At 39.9% G+C, this 16,560-nt stretch overlaps 1 protein-coding gene across 1 annotated transcript in view; it reads right to left on the bottom strand.

Annotated features, from left to right (window-relative positions):
- Positions 1 to 12,432, bottom strand: part of LOC138967745 (galanin receptor 2a-like) — a 61,114-nt gene extending 48,682 nt beyond the window's left edge. Inside the window, exon 1 of the mRNA XM_070340401.1 lies at positions 12,103 to 12,432. Coding sequence (XP_070196502.1) covers positions 12,103 to 12,432 — 330 coding nt within the window. The remainder of the gene's footprint in view (positions 1 to 12,102) is intronic.
- Positions 12,433 to 16,560: the final 4,128 nt, after the last annotated feature.

The raw sequence follows: 16,560 nt of genomic DNA, 5'->3' as shown, positions 1-16,560 counted from the left end.
ATTTTAAAGAGCTGTTGGAAAAAGATGAAAGTAATGTGGAAAGTTTTAATTACGATGAAGGTGAGCAAGACAGTATTTTGAATAATCCGATTTCACAAGAGGAAGTTTTGAAAGCATTAAGAAAATTGAAAGATCATAAAGCTCCTGGACCAGATGGAATAATACCTGAGTTATTGAAAGGTTCTGAACCACAGATTGTTGATTTTTGTGTGAAATTGTTTAATGTTCTTTTTGACAAAGGTGTTTTTCCAGAAGCTTGGACCGAATCATTTGTACTCCCGTTATTCAAAAAAGGTGATGCTAATGACCCAAGTAATTATCGAGGAATATCACTCTGTGATGTGAGTAGTAAAATGTATAGTACAATTATCAACTGTAGACTTCAAGAATGGAGTGAACGTTATAATCTTACCGGAGAATATCAAGCTGGGTTTAAAAAGAATTATTCAACTGTCGATCATATGTTTACATTGTTAGCGTTTGTACAGAAGCAGTTTTCCTTTAATCGTAAACTCTATGTGGCATTTATATATTTTGAAAAAGCATTTGATTCTATCGATCGTAACCTGATGTGGCCAATTTTGTTGAAAAATGGCATAAAAGGAAAGTTGTTCCGTTGCATTAAAAGTATGTATGAAAATGTTAAATGCCGAGTGAAATGTGGTGTACATTTGACTGATTATATTAAGTGTACCTACGGTGTGAAACAAGGTGATGTTTGTAGTCCTCTTTTGTTTTCTCTCTTTATAAACGAATTGGCTTTGGAAATTATTGAAAAAGGAAGACATGGTGCACAGTTTTTGAATGATTATATGGAGCTATTTATTTTATTATTGGCTGATGATGTTCTTCTATTATCTGAGACTGTGGTTGGTCTACAGACGCAGTTGAATAATTTGCAACATGCAGCATCAAATTTACACCTTAAAGTAAATATGAATAAGAGTAATATTGTTGTTTTTCGGAAGGGTGGATACTTGAGTGTAAGAGAGAAATGGAAGTATGATGGAAAGATAATGCCAGTGGTTAATGTTTATAAGTATTTAGGAATATTGTTCTCCACAAAACTCAGTTTTACCGCCACTTGTTGTGACCTTGCAAGCAAAGCGAAAGACGCATTGTTGTGTATATAAAAAAATTTGTCCAAGCTTGGTAATAATAATTTGAAAGTTTATTTAAAATTATTTGATTCTCAGGTTTTGCCAATTGCAATATATGGAGCTGAACTGTGGGGTCTTGAGAAATCTGCATTGCAGTCTGAAAAAGTTCATTTATTTGCCCTAAAGAAATTTCTTGGTGTTGGATCACGCACACCCAACGATTTTGTGTACGGCGAGATGAATAGGTATCCCATTTATGTGAATGCTGCAATACGTTGTGTTAAATATTGGTTGAAGTTGTTAAGAATGGACGTAAATAGATTGCCACATAAAGCCTATAAAATGTTGCGTGAACTGGATGAAAGAGGTAAAAGAAACTGGGTGTCTAGCGTACGTTGTAAATTATGTCAGAATGGTTTTGGGTTTGTATGGATGAATCAAGGAGTGCAAGATGAGAACCGTTTTTTGAAAGATTTCAGAGAAAGATTGATTGATTGTAGATGGCAGGAATGGAATTTTCATGTTCAGAACAGTGATAGATTTGCGTTATATAGGACATTTTGCACTGTGCACGAAGTAAAACCTTATTTATTATTGAACATGGATAGGCATTTGAAAATTATTATGGCAAGATTCCGAGATGGAATAACAGAACTATTTGTGCACGTTAATCGATATAAGAGATACGATGCAGATATGTTGCTATGCCCATTGTGCAGGGAACGTAAGGAAGATGAGTTTCATTTTGTGCTTTGTTGTCCCGCACTTCGTGATTTGCGATGCCAGTTTATTCCCGCTAAGTTTTATAGAAACCCAAGTTTACACAAGTTTTCTATGCTTATGGCATCTGTGAATGAAGGTATTGTTCGAAAGTTGTCAGTTTATGTGTACAAAGCAATTCGGCTACGTAGTGTTGTTATGTCTTAGTTCATGTAAGCCTACGATATTTTTTATTTGAAATGTAATGTCTTAGTTCGTGTATGATTTATTTCATTTGATTTGTGTGCAAATGTCATTATGTCATTGCATATATGTTCACCCCCCTCATAAGGGGCTATGGCCTAAATGAGTAAACAATCCAATCCAATCCAATCCAATCCAATCTCTCTCTCTCTCTTTCTCTCTTTCTCTCTTTCTCTCCATCTCTCTCTCTCTCTCTCTCTCTCTCTCTCTCTCTCTCTCTCTCTCTCTCTCTCTCTCTTTCTCTCTCTCTTTCTCTCTCTCTCTCTTACATGTGCCAAGCGAAAGACTGCCAAGGAAAGCATATGACATGATGAAACATTTACAGCGTTATGGCAAGAAAACATAGCCTCATTATTTGAAAGACATGCTATGCATGTGCGGCTTTGGAGATGTCTGGCTACAACAAGGTGTAGGCGATTTGAATCGATTTATAGCAGTATTCAGACAACGATTGTTTGATTGCTTCCAGCAAGACTGGCACGACAGCATCATGAACTCGGAGCGATTTGAATTTGATTCGCGCTCTCTCTCTCTCTCTCTCTCTCTCTCTCTCTCTCTCTCTCTCTCTCTCTCTCTCTCTCTCTCTCTCTCTCTCTCTCTCTCTCTCTCTCTCTTCTATCTATTTTTCTCTCTCTCTTGAAAATTAAATCGACATTTCTGATCCTCGACCTTTTTTTAATCCTCGACCTTTTTCAATCCTCGACCTTTTGTCCCTCAGACGTTTTGCTGTTGACCTTTTGTCACCTTCGACCTTTTGTCGCCCTCGACCTTTTGACTCTTGACCAAATGTCCTCGACCTTTTGTGCCTCGACATTGTAAAACTCGACCTTTTGTCGCATACCCCATCAATGTTATGAGTCGCGAGGAACAAGTTTAAGCAGTAGTTCTATGAATTATTCTCCCAAACCGTGTACTATTGTTGGTTTTTTTTTACACAGTGGTAGAGTATTAATAAGTCGACCCCCCCCCCCCCCACACACACACACACTGTCCACAATTAAAAGAAGCGTCTGAAATGTGTAATTCATTAAGACGGGCGCAATGATATTGCTTTCAGATTTAACACACCAAGATGAATGGAACAGTGGCACGGTTTTCGTTGCGAAAATGTGCAATGGCAGTGCTACGCGACCGAAGTGTGTATTATGTACACGCGGTGTTCCTCCGGAAAAGACCGAAGCGACATGTGACGTCAGTCGTTCAGTGGGGCGTTTAGGAATCGCAAATTCATCCCGGCCGCGCCTGGTGGGTTAACGGTGGATATTTTTCCGATCTCCTAGGTCAACTTAGGTGCAGACCTGCTTGTGCCTTTTCACCCTTCGTGTGTAGACGCAAGCCAAGCGTTTGACCAAGTACGTACGGAAAATATCCTATAATCCATGTCAGAGTTCGTTGGATTATAGAAAAACGAAAATACCAGCATGCATCCTCAGAAATCGGCGAATGGCTGCCTAAATGGCGGGGTAAAAACGGCCATACACGTAAACTCCCACTCGTGCAAAGATATGAGTAAACGTTGGAGTTTAGCTCATGAACGAAGACGTAGAAGAAGAAGAAGAAGAAGAAGAAGAGGAAGAAAAAGAAAAAAAAGAAGAAGAAGTAATTCATCAAAAGTGTCTATTCTGAAACATAAGCTGACCTACAAGTCATTTTCCATATCCCTACCCTCCCTCTTCCACATTTGTATCTTACACATAGAGAATACTACATGGCTTGTTGTGTCGTACCAGATTTACACGAGTTTTTTAAAGGTCATTGTCTACATTTTTATACCGAAATCGCCATTTGACCATTAAAATGCTGAGTCTATTATCTACAAATATCAACAATACACCCCCTTTCGATCAGGAAAGACGAAGCCAGTGTAGCCGTTTGAAAATTCATTGTAGTATTCCAGCGTAGTACTCATAGTAGGATATCCTTATTTGGAAAATGCCAAGCGCAAAACTCCTCTCAAATCCCGTGCATTTCGTGCGTTTAAAAAAAAGCGTGGACAGCGCTCCAGTGTCAAACTGTTGCTGCACTTGTTTGGGCGTGGCTATAAGCATAGTGACATGAATTTGATTGGTCAGTATTTTTAGGCAAAGCACATGTTCTCAGCAAACAGAAAACAAAATATTGGAAGCGTGAGTCACGCTACCCACAAATAAAATCTTTTTTTACATATTTTTTTTCTATCACTTTTTTCCCCATGGTTCATTCATTATTTGACATAATTTTGTATCGAAATCTAACCATAAGATTATTGAAAAAAAGCAAAAATGTAGACGACCACCTTTAAAATTAAATATTGAACTGCGAGCGAAAGCGAGCTGTTCACTATTTGAAAAAGCAACGTGTGTAAATCTGGTACGACACAGCAAGCCATGTAGTATTCTGTTTATCCGACATACTGTACTTACGTTTATTTTTCTCAAAACGTCCCGCAGTCGAGGCGGACAAAATGAAGACGCTTCTTTTAGAACCTCGATCTCTTCCAAAGCCTCGTGCAATCTCTTACGTAAAAGCAAAGAAAAGTCACTCTGGAAAGTGTTGCGTGACGTGTTAGTTCTAAATATTCATGAGGGGAATTAGCGAGCGCAATTTGTTTCCATAATGACGTTTGTCTCGGTGACCTTGGCATCATAAGCCGTAGGAAAATAGGTCCCTGCCAGACTTGCTTAACATGACCTCATTTACATGATATACACACGTGTTGTTTGAACGATATTGTTATGTAATGAGTGGTCTCTCTCACGTATGTAGGACTAGATGATTACCCGCTTCGCCGGGTACCGGCTTCGCCGGGAAGAAGTAGAGCCGAATACCAGGCTGCGCCTGGGATCCGGCTTTGCCGGGTGTACGCCGGCTTCGCCGGCGCACGAAGGAAAGGAGATAAACGCGCAAAACACTGGAGACCTTCTAAAAATAGTAACGTGCAGTGACCTTCTAAAAATAGTAACGTAGTAACGGGAATATGGATTGACGCCACACGGAGGAAGGGAGATAATCGCGGCTGAAAACACTGGAGAAGATAAGGAAGAGTTACTGGTAGTGGATCCCGACAACAACAACAACAAAACAAAAAAAATCGGTTCAGCGCGCACAGCGCTGCGCGCTGAGAGCACGTGCTGAAATATCTCATCGATGAGGTTGTGTCCGGGGTGTAGCTGAATATGGTGTCCAAATTTTAAAAAGATCCACCGAGAACTTTGGCCGTGCATCGCGAACAGACAGACAGACAGACAGACAGACAGACAGACAGACAGACACTAGTCGTATATATATATATATAGATAACATGTTTTCCGTCATAAACTATGACTCAAGTTATTAACACAGGCGGAGACATTGGTAGAGTATTAATATAGCGAAACACAAAAATACGAGCATGCATACTCCGATATCGGCATATGGCTGCCTAAATGGCGGAATAACAAGAGGCGAAGCCTTCAAGGCTCATGTAAGAAATCGACAAACAGTAACACAAACTCAATCACTCCGTCACACATACACACACACAGTAAGCATAGGTGACACGGTGCAAGAGTGCGAGACACTAGATCTAGATCTGTCTGTCTGTAGCCTACTTACGGGGACACGACTGCCAGATCGACACTGCGCTTTCGACATCGCTTCCTCGCGCAGACACTGGAAACACGCTGTGCAGATTAACCTGTAGGAAATCTCCTTTGGTATCTTCTTTATCTATTTTTCTGGAGCTACGAAACCGAACAATGTGAAATCATGAGTCGTCTTCTCCGAATCGGCGAACTGCAGCTCGGTCACTGATAACTGTATCTATACCACAATCCTTCACGCGATCTGACCTAACCTTGACCCCTGACCTGGTCTACATACCACACACGACACAAACCAGTAAGCTGTTTTTACCCCCCCAAAACCCGTTTTCTTTGGATACACACTTTAACTACATACGTGCCGACGAAATGTTGATCATTGCTTCAATACTTTGAAGCTGTTGCTTGAATAATAACCAGGTAAAATTAGTATTTCGGTGTTCAGTCAAATGTTAAAGTTTCTACCACAGACATACATACATACGCACGCACGCACGCACGCACAGACAGACAAAAGTTAGCATCGCATAGGCTACACTTACGTGAGCCAAAAACGGCCATACACGTAAACTCCCACTCGTGCAAAGACATTGGTGAACGAGGGAATTTAGCCCATGAACGAAGAAGTAGAAGAAGAAAAAGAAGAACAAGAACAAGAACAATAACAAGAAGTAGTTCATCAGATATTTCCTTTCTGAAACATAACAAACTAACCTACAAGTAATTTTCCATACCCCTACCCTACCACCTTACTATCTTACACAACGTTTTCCGTCATAAACTTTGAATAATAACAATAACAAACGTTCCAACAACCTACCTTTCTTGTTTTTTGGTCATAAACTTTGAGTCAAGTCATTAACACAGGCGAAGACATTATTTTCTTGCACCAACGGTCACAAATCTGTAGGTCGCCAGAACGCATTGGATCCCCGATATCTCACACTCTACATCGCCCACAGTGTCCCCAGGGGGAATCCAAGACAAATTATTAGTTGTAAATTCCCGGGTCGCGGGGATGTAATGTCAATTTTATGCATGTTGCAGGGTCGCGAAGAACATATCATATTCTGGCACTACTTGCCTGATTTGTTTCTCAGAATTGAGTGCCCTGCCATGTGCCCGAGAAAGAAAACACGAAACAGATGGGCTGCTAACATTCCAAACCAAGAATAACAAAAAACAATTACAAGAAAATTTACATTATCGGAATGTTTAACGCAGGACAAAACAAAACATTCACAAGAGCTTTGACCTAACTGACCTAGACATGTTTATTCATTTTGAAAGTATAGTTTTGCTTGCAGAAGAAAGGTAAAGCGATAATTTTGGAAGGACGGTTTTGCTAACAGGGCATGAGTACAGCAATCACTTTAAAATCATGTTATATGTTTTCAAACCATTGATAAAACAATCATTTTGACGGCTCAAGTTTGCTTGAAGAACAAAAATAAAGTGATCACGTAGAAAGCACAGCAAGATGATTTATTTTAAAGCAGAGTTTTGTTTGCAGAAGAATAATAAAGGGGTACCGAACACAGTGATCACATTGAAAACACGTACGGCATTGCTTTTTGTTGGTAGGTGATTAATTTGAAAGTACAGTTTTGTTTGCAGAACCTCAGTAAAGCAATCCTTTTACGCAGTTATTTTAAACGTGACATTTCTGATGCTGAAAGGATCTATTATTCTTACTGATGCACTACTTAGAACATACGTACATCTCCGTATAGACAACTGCCAAGACGACTGACTGTGAGTGCATGCAATACAACTGGTGATCTGCAGTCATAGCTATTTAATCAGAGTATGTTTGCGTGTGCTTATACCTAGTGATATTGTAAAGCGCATAGTGCTTTTAGTTATGCGCTATAGAAATCTCCTTAATAAATAAATAAATAAATAAAATAGCTAGTGTGACAGGGGAGGCTACCGCTCCTTTCACAGCAGACTCTGCACCCGAGTTGTTGGCCTTTAAAAGTCAACACCAGTGGATTGTAGAATTCTGTTTGTGATGGGGTCTGGTGGTTTCCGATTGTCTGTATGTTCATGGAAACCTTCGGGTTTGCATAACAGTTTTTATAGGGCTAAGAAACTAGCCCTAACATTTTCAATCCTGTTTGATTGCACTTCGATTCCCGAGGTGATCGTAGTGTTTCGGCACACGGTTACACTAGCACATCTTGGCTAAACCGCTGCCGCCCTCTCTATAATCGTATTGCTCGAAAATTCGGGTCACTTTATCCTGGTGGAAAGCTGCAAGCAACAAATGCAGTCGCTCACAAAGTACTCATGTTAGCGGATGTTTTTGCCCACAGACACCAGCAGTGTATCGTAAAGGCAAAAATAGTCCAGTGATACTTTGCAAACATTGTGACAATATGGTCAGAAAATTGTAAGTGAATGTATCCGTCACATATGCATGGTTGTCCAACAAAATAACTGATCTTATTTTCCTGCCAAATTTTGTTTCGGTCATATATTATTTTCATGTAGTTCTTAGATAAAAAGTACAAAGGGGCCTGGGGATTTATAAATATATTCATTCTTTTGACATTTATCTATACATCCGCAGGAGACCAAACTGTCCGACGCTTATTCAGCTATAGGGTTGGCAGCGCACGCACAACGTTTTTGCAGGATGGTCTTTTGACATAGAGCAGATGCCGTCCAGAAAGCCTATTAGGCGCCCTGTGACCGAATTCAAAGTAACGGGGATGCTCAAAACTGGATTCAGGTCGTACCAACCACCAGTTTTGATCTTAAATTTTACGATACATTTTCAGGAATAAAGTCATCAATCTCTGGGGTGCTTTCTTCATAGGAAGGCGAAAAAAGTTTATTGTGTATGGTACGATCAGTTATGCAATTTGTTGCTGTCTTCAGAGGAAGGGGAAAAAAGCGTTGGGTACGATCAGTTATGTAAAGCTTGCACTTTGCAAGGAAAATGTGCCCATGCAGTCTTGGTCACATATCTACGAAACAGAAGTCTTACAAATCACAAATTACAAATGCAATACAATTCTCATCAAAACCTTTCATGGCGGATCATGGAGTGATGGATCCCGTCCTATAGTTGAGATGAAAGCAAGTAGCCAAGGCTTCATTTGTTCGGGGGTTAAAAAAAACCAAAATCTCATATTTGTCTGCACAACATTCAGCATTTTCTGAATGGCATAATTCTCTTCTCAAAGTCCCTACTATGGAACGTCATGTGCGTGTCACCAATCTGGCAGCAAAACAAGCTTCGGCGATCTTGGTCTCCTGACTCGTACTGCATTAATTAATTTCACTCAGATTAATATCATTCTAAATGATGAGGTCTCCTTTACACTTCAAACAAAAAAGAAGTGACAATCTTGTCAACTACACATTTGGCAGCAAAAAGAAAATAGGAGCAATTTGGGAGGGCAGCCAGATATGTACCTCCGCAACTAATGAAACCATCGTAGACAAAGATTAAATACTTACGGGTGTTGGGAGACACTGAATGCTTTGCTAAGTTCTGTACTAAATCACAAAGTAAACGCACAGCCAGAAAACAAATGTGATAACAAAACACTAAATGTTTGCATGCGACTGTACACTTAAGCATTTTTTTCACATAAAGCCGGAGGAGAAAAGGAAGGAATGTCATAATTACGTGATACAGCGTGTAATTGAAGGCCTGTAGACCTGTCTGACCGTTTTAGTCTAGACACCTTAATGTCCAATATGTCTGAGCAAGTTGCGATGAAATATTGCAAAAGTTTGTAACACAACCTACACTGATGAAAACCTCTCCTGTCGATACTCGCAACGTAACAAATACTGATGAAAAAGGGCATTTTTTTGTCGATACTGCAATGATGAAAATGTGGGCTCAGTGCTGATTGAATCGCTTTGTCATTGACGAAACGATGAATGAGAATAGTGCCGTAGCTACATTCAAAGCGATTTCGAAGTCACAACAATCCTGTTTAGAATCGTTCCGTCGCTTTAAACAAATGAGTTATTATTTCACAGTATTAACGATTTTTTTCTCTCCAGAGTTGCACAAAAACGCAAATCTAAAAACTGTTGTGTTAATTATCGTAGTTTCAGCTGCTTTAATAAATAGGCTACACACACATGCAATAATGATTACGTTTTCACATTCACAGACGGAGACAAGCAGATCGGCAGAAAGAAAACGAGACAGGCCAACAGACGGATGATCTGTGAGATAGACAGAAACATCGACGGACAAGCAGACTGAAAAGAACAGACACAAACAGTCGACCAGGGATACGGACAGACATATAAATACACACAGACAGACAGACAAAGGCAAAAGTCGAGACAGGCAGGCACACAAACAAATACGCACACACACAGAACCACCCCCCCCACACACACCCACACACCCCACCCCCACCCACCCCAAACACACACACACACACACACACATATACATGGATATACACATATACGTATAGGCTCTGTTGGCCTGAAAGGTCCTTGGCTAAGTGACCAACGACCACTACGTCCCAGGACTTAAGTAATATTAATTAAATATCCGTTTTAAATTAATCAGAAGAAAACAAATCCACAACCAGCCAAATATCGTTACAATGTATTTAAATGAAAGGATGTCCTCGTTCAATTTAAAAACCTGGACATATCTGCGAATTGTACAAATCGTTCATCACGGGAAAGAAAGAACGAAGAAAGAAAGATAGACAGAAAGAAAGAGAGAAACAAGTCGCGTAAGGCGAAATTACTACATTTAGTCAAGCTGTGGAACTCACATAATGAAACTGAACGCACTGCATTTTTTCACAATGACCGTAGTCCGCCGCTAGTGCAAAAGGCAGTGAAAGTGACGAGCCTGTTTAGTGCTGTAGCGGTTGCGCTGTGCTGCATAGCACACTTTACTGTACCTCTCTTCGTTTTAACTTTCTGAGCGTGTTTTTAATCCAAACATATCATATCTTAATGTTTTTGGAATCAGGAACCGACAAGGAATAAGATGAACTTGTTTTTAAAACGATTTCGGAAATTTAATTTTAATCATAATTTTTATATCTTTAATTTTCAGAGCTTCTTTTCAATCCGAATATAACATATTTATATGTTTTTGGAATCAGAACATGATGAAAAATAAAATAAAAGTAATTTTGGATCGTTTTATAAAAAAATAATTTTAATCACAATTTTCAAATTTTTAATGACCAAAGTCATGAATTAATGTTTAAGCCTCCATGCTGAAATCCAATACCAAAGTCCGGCCTTCGTCGAAGATTGCTTGGCCAAAATTTCAATCATACCCAGGAACTCTCATGTAAAATGTCATAAAGATCGGTTCAGTAGTTTACTCTGAATCGCTCTACACACACACACACACACACACACACACACACACACACACACACACACACACACACACACACACACACGCACACACACACGCACACACACACACACACACACACATACACCACGACCCTCGTCTTGATTCCCCCTCTATGTTAAAACATTTAGTCAAAACTTGACTAAATGTAACAAAAACAAGTCGCGTAAGGCGAAAATACAATATTTAGTCAAGTAGCTGTCGAACTCACAGAATGAAACTGAACGCAACGCAACGCAGCAAGACCGTATACTCGTAGCATCGTCACTCCACCGCCCGTGGCAAAGGCAGTGCCCGTGGAATTGACAAGAAGAGCGGGGTATTCGTTGCGCTGAGAAGGATAGCACGCTTTTCTGTACCTCTCTTCGTTTTAACTTTCTGAGCGTGTTTTTAATCCAAACATATCATATCTATATGTTTTTGGAATCAGGAACCAACAAGGAATAAGATGAAAGTGTTTTTTAATTGATTTCGAAAAAAAAAATTTGATAATAATTTTTATATATTTAATTTTCAGAGCTTGTTTTTAATCCAAATATAACATATTTATATGTTTTTGGAATCAGCAAATGATGGAGAATAAGATAAACGTAAATTTGGATCGTTTTATAAATTTTTATTTTTTTTTACAATTTTCAGATTTTTAATGACCAAAGTCATTAATTAATTTTTAAGCCACCAAGCTGAAATGCAATACCGAAGTCCGGGCTTCGTCGAAGATTACTTGACCAAAATTTCAACCAATTTGGTTGAACAATGAGGGCGTGACAGTGCCGCCTCAACTTTCACGAAAAGCCGGATATGACGTCATCAAAGACATTTATCAAAAAAATGAAAAAAACGTTCGGGGATTTCATACCCAGGAACTCTCATGTCAAATTTCATAAAGATCGGTCCAGTAGTTTAGTCTGAAGCGCTCTACACACACACACACACACGCACACACACACACACACACACACACACACATACACCACGACCCTCGTCTCGATTCCCCCTCTATGTTAAAATATTTAGTCAAAACTTGACTAAATATAAAAACGAAGAGGAAGAGAGATAGAAGAAAGACAACAAAACAAGCAAGCAAACATAAATTCAAGCAACTGACCTTCACAGGGACACAGAAGATGACCAAAACAAGGTCAGCCGAGGCCAATGACGTCAGAAAGATATTGGTGATGGAGCGAAGGCGTTCATTACGTAAAACCACCAGAATGACGAGCGTGTTTCCACCGAGACCAAACAACAACGTGAACCCGTACACCAGAGAAACTGGCACTACTTCCTCTATGGGAAGAGAGTCCATGGAATCATCATAGTCGTAGTGGTAATCGTAGATATCTTCAAAGTCTCCCAGTGTCACGTTACCATTTTCTGCCGTAGTGATGGTGACTGATGAGGTTGTGACGTTTTCGTAGGTCATCAATTCTGACGTCATCGTGGATAAATCTGTTGTTGCCATTGTTCTGCAGTTTATCCTGGTGTACGATATTCTGTTAGGAGACTTTCTCTCAGGTTTTCTTGTTTCCCCGGTTTTCAACTGGTTATTGCACTTCAGCCCAGGTGGTATTGGCGCCTTTGTTTCCCTTTTTCGGTAATTCGGAGTTTGAAGATACTTTTCAGTATGTCTTTGTTTAACAATTCTGTTATCATATTCCAATTTGGGCAGTCCGGTCGTAGACGTTGATGAATTCCTATAATTGATCGGCGTTGGCAAAGCTGTGCCCCCTCACAAAGTTGTTTGTTTCATTTCTTGCTGACATAAAATGTTTGAAGGGCGTAAAACAACTTCTTCTCCAGAACAAGGCAACACTAATTCACAGACTGTTCGGCCATCTAGTAGCAAGATTGTTAGATTCCGGTAGAACCAGGTTAAGAACTTCACCAGCCAAGATGTCCTGGTTTCCCTTCAGGCCTGTAAGACAACAAAGAGCATTATTGTTTCTGACAGATGAGTACAGAACGGTTTCATTCATATTCACGATCATCCAAGAAGATTGTCCCAAAAACGCCAGCAATAGGTCTAATTGGGCATCAAGAGTGCGTGCCCCTGGTCTGTTTCCCCCCCCCCGGTATCTGTACATCTCCCCTGTCACGCATTTTATGCAAAATAATCTACATATAGCCAAATAGGTTAGAGCGAAAGAGTCAGATATATTAACTGACTCGATTTTGTTGTTAACTCATACGGTCAGGACATAATTTCTTGTCCTTAAAGAACTATAAGTTGGTACTACGTGTGTACTCGCAGGTAAACCTACTATAGAAACATTCTTGTGCTATAGTGAGTCTTTTAATTAGCAAGGATAAAACACATTCTCTTAAATATTTCTTCCTTCTCTCGGAAACGATCATGTGATCAGCCACAATCGTGTCAAGAGCACCCTTAACCACATAGTCAGTATCAACAACCAGGCTGCTGAAGGGGATGTTTGTTGTTGAATGATTTGTTTTGATTTTTTACTGAGAACCGTGTGAAATTAATCGCACAAGAAACTGCCACACACCACAAACGTTACATCCCTGCTGCTTTTGTGCAGAAATGGAATATTGTGCTGAATTAAAGTCGTAACTGACAACATTTTAAACATCAATTTAAAAAAAATATATCAAGAGGCAGTAAAGTTGTGAAATTAATTCAGCAAATAAATCCAACTTGTCATAGAAAACAGACAGCAAGTATTTTGATATTCGGTATGCGTCCAAATGGAATGATCCTCGTACTCCATGTGAAAGTCTCGACAGAAATGTGAGTGTTGAAATGATTGACACTGTCACTGGAAAGAAGATATCTTCAAGTATTGTTTTTAACATGAAGTATTCGTTCCTTTTTTCCTGGAAACTGCTGGTTACTTTTGACCAAAAAATGAAGAAGAGTTTGTCACATATTTACCAGCTGGCTTCGCGAGATAAAAAGCTAAACAACAAAAAGAACATAGATAAGGAACAAAATTAAAGACCAACATAAAAAACAGTCTCTAAAAATAGCTTTAAAAAAGCCTCACGTTTAACATGTTCTCTTTGGTTGAAAACCTCACGTCTTACGTTTTCTTGTTGGTCAATCAGCAATAGCAACGACGCAGATAATAGCTAACCAAAAAAAAAAAAAAAAAAAAGAAAGACTTACCCACCCCTACCCGTTCTTCCATTTCCTCAACTCTATCCCCCGAAAAAGTATTACCCTGACAGCATTGACAAAGCGTTTGCTGATTGGCTAATGTCTGCCAAAAAGATGTCAGGCGTGGATATTGCTGACATCCCAATTTCCAGACATAGCTGGAATATTCACATAAAAGACCCGAAGCCGATTGAACAATACCTCCAAGCTGTCAGGGGTCCAGTTGGCCGCAACGCCCCGAGTCTGGAACTTTTGACGTCTACTGAAGTGGACAATGAAACCAAATTACAACTTTCAACTGAGACGTCTGCAAGTCACACCCCGCTCCTCTCATCCACTTCCTTTCTCCACCTTCTTCTCCCCGCGCTCTTGTTATTTTTTCTTTTTCTCAACTTTGCAGCAATCAAGTTAAACTCAATTTCGAAAACGTGTTCTGTTCGTAAATGTGTCACCGACTCTACCAGGATAATGATATAAAAGGACAGAAAAAAATGAACAAGCAAATGAACAAACAAATAATGAAACTAAACTAAGAGATGCATTTAAAGGGGGTTCTGTGACGCAGCAACAAAACAAACAAATACTTAAACAACAACAAATATAACAAATCTTATTGAATCAATAATTAAGTTTCTTTGAACATTTATTTAATGGACTGAAGTCTTGCACAAAATCACACAATTCTGTTCTCCATTTTTCTTTTACATGAAATTAGTTTACCCCAAAATAGTGTTTAAAAACAAATATTCTGAACGTTACTTACTTGATATTTCACGAACGTAAAGAGTAAAACAGAAGATAAAAATCAAGTCACAACTTTCACGTCACATTCCTGCTGAAATCATTCCTCACAGTTGTGCTACAAGTTTAAAAAATTCTTTTTCTTGCTGTACTTTTCTTTCTTTTTAGTTTGCACACGGTATCCGATCGCCTTAGCCAATATCTATCACTGTTCAAACTCAGAAGCAGTAAACACTGTCGTCAAGTCACGTGACCATGCGCTTCCAGCACGCCATCTAGCGTCAGGCGGGCGGGGGTTGATTATCTATCAGTGGCTCCCTCTAGCGGGCTGAAGCAGAGACGGAAGGAGGGGGAGAGGAGCCGAAAATAAAGCCACCATTGACATGGTGTCGCGTTTGCTGGAGGGGGAAAGCGAGCATGCTAGAAGACATGACGGCGGTTTCTTTCAGGCAAACACGGCAAGGTTGGTGGCTTGATGTGAGGAAACCGAGCAGACAAGAGCGTCTTTGCAACGACTGTTTGCGTTATGGAGGTAAATGTTGTTTGCAATCGGTTGACATTAAAAAAGTCTTTAGACAACACCAATGTGCAGTCGCCATATTTTCTGCTATGATATTAGTTGACTCATAAGCAAAGATGCGGTATGCGCCTCCTGCTCTCATCTTCATTTCAATTTGTTCTAGTGTGCAACCGACATTTTATGTACTGAGGCCTGAGAGAAAAACATTCCTAGGTTCTTAGTCCTGCTACTCGAGCACCTGCATCCTGTCCCCCACCAATATCCTAGCAATCCCCCAAAGGAACGGCCTAACCCCGCTTTACTCGTTCAAACCCAGCCTTATCGCCACGAAGAAACGGCTGTACATGGGAGACGAGACGCTCTAAGATCACTCAAGTATCTGATGTTATGATAGTGGGATTTTGTCTCCCATTTTTCCGTAAGACCTGCACACTGAGAAAAGAACTCCAGCATCTGATGCTATGAAAGCAGGATTTTTTCCTCTTCGTCTCCCCCTTAAAACCTGTATTTGGCGTTGCTTTGGGGCCCGAAAAGACCGCTGTTTTTTATGGGTGTAATTTGTATTAATTTTCTCCTCCTACGTTGAATTATTAATGAAGAGGTTTCTTTCATATTTCTTTGCCGTGTGCCGTTTGGTCTTTTGGATAGAATATTTTTAGCGTAAACATAACATCTGGTAGCAGAATTGATTGATGAAAAGGGGTTTTGTACCAGAGGAAAATATTAAGACGCATGGGAAACAAAGAACAGGAGAAAGAAAGACACAGAAAAAGAGGGAGGAATAGAGAGAAAGAGAGAAAGAGAGAAAGAGAGAAAGAGAGAAAATAGATAGAGAGAGCTAGAGAGACAATTAAAGAGAGAGAGAGACATTGAGAGAAAGAGAGAAAGAGAAAACCGGACAGACAGACAGACAGACAGACCGACAAACAGACAGACAGACAGACAGACAGACAGACAGACAGACAGACAGACAGACAGACAGACAGACTACATTTTGAGAGCGACTGCAACACACACACACACACACACACACACACACACACACACACATACACACACATACGCACACACACACACACACATACACAGACACACACACACACACACACACACATAGGCAGCCAGAGAGAGAGAGAGAGAGAGAGAGACAGACAGACAGACAGACAGACAGAGACAGAGAGACAGAG

This window comes from Littorina saxatilis, linkage group LG5, assembly GCF_037325665.1.
Source record: "Littorina saxatilis isolate snail1 linkage group LG5, US_GU_Lsax_2.0, whole genome shotgun sequence".
Classification (NCBI taxonomy): Eukaryota; Metazoa; Mollusca; class Gastropoda; order Littorinimorpha; family Littorinidae; genus Littorina; species Littorina saxatilis.
This window is presented reverse-complemented; position numbering and strand designations above follow the sequence as displayed.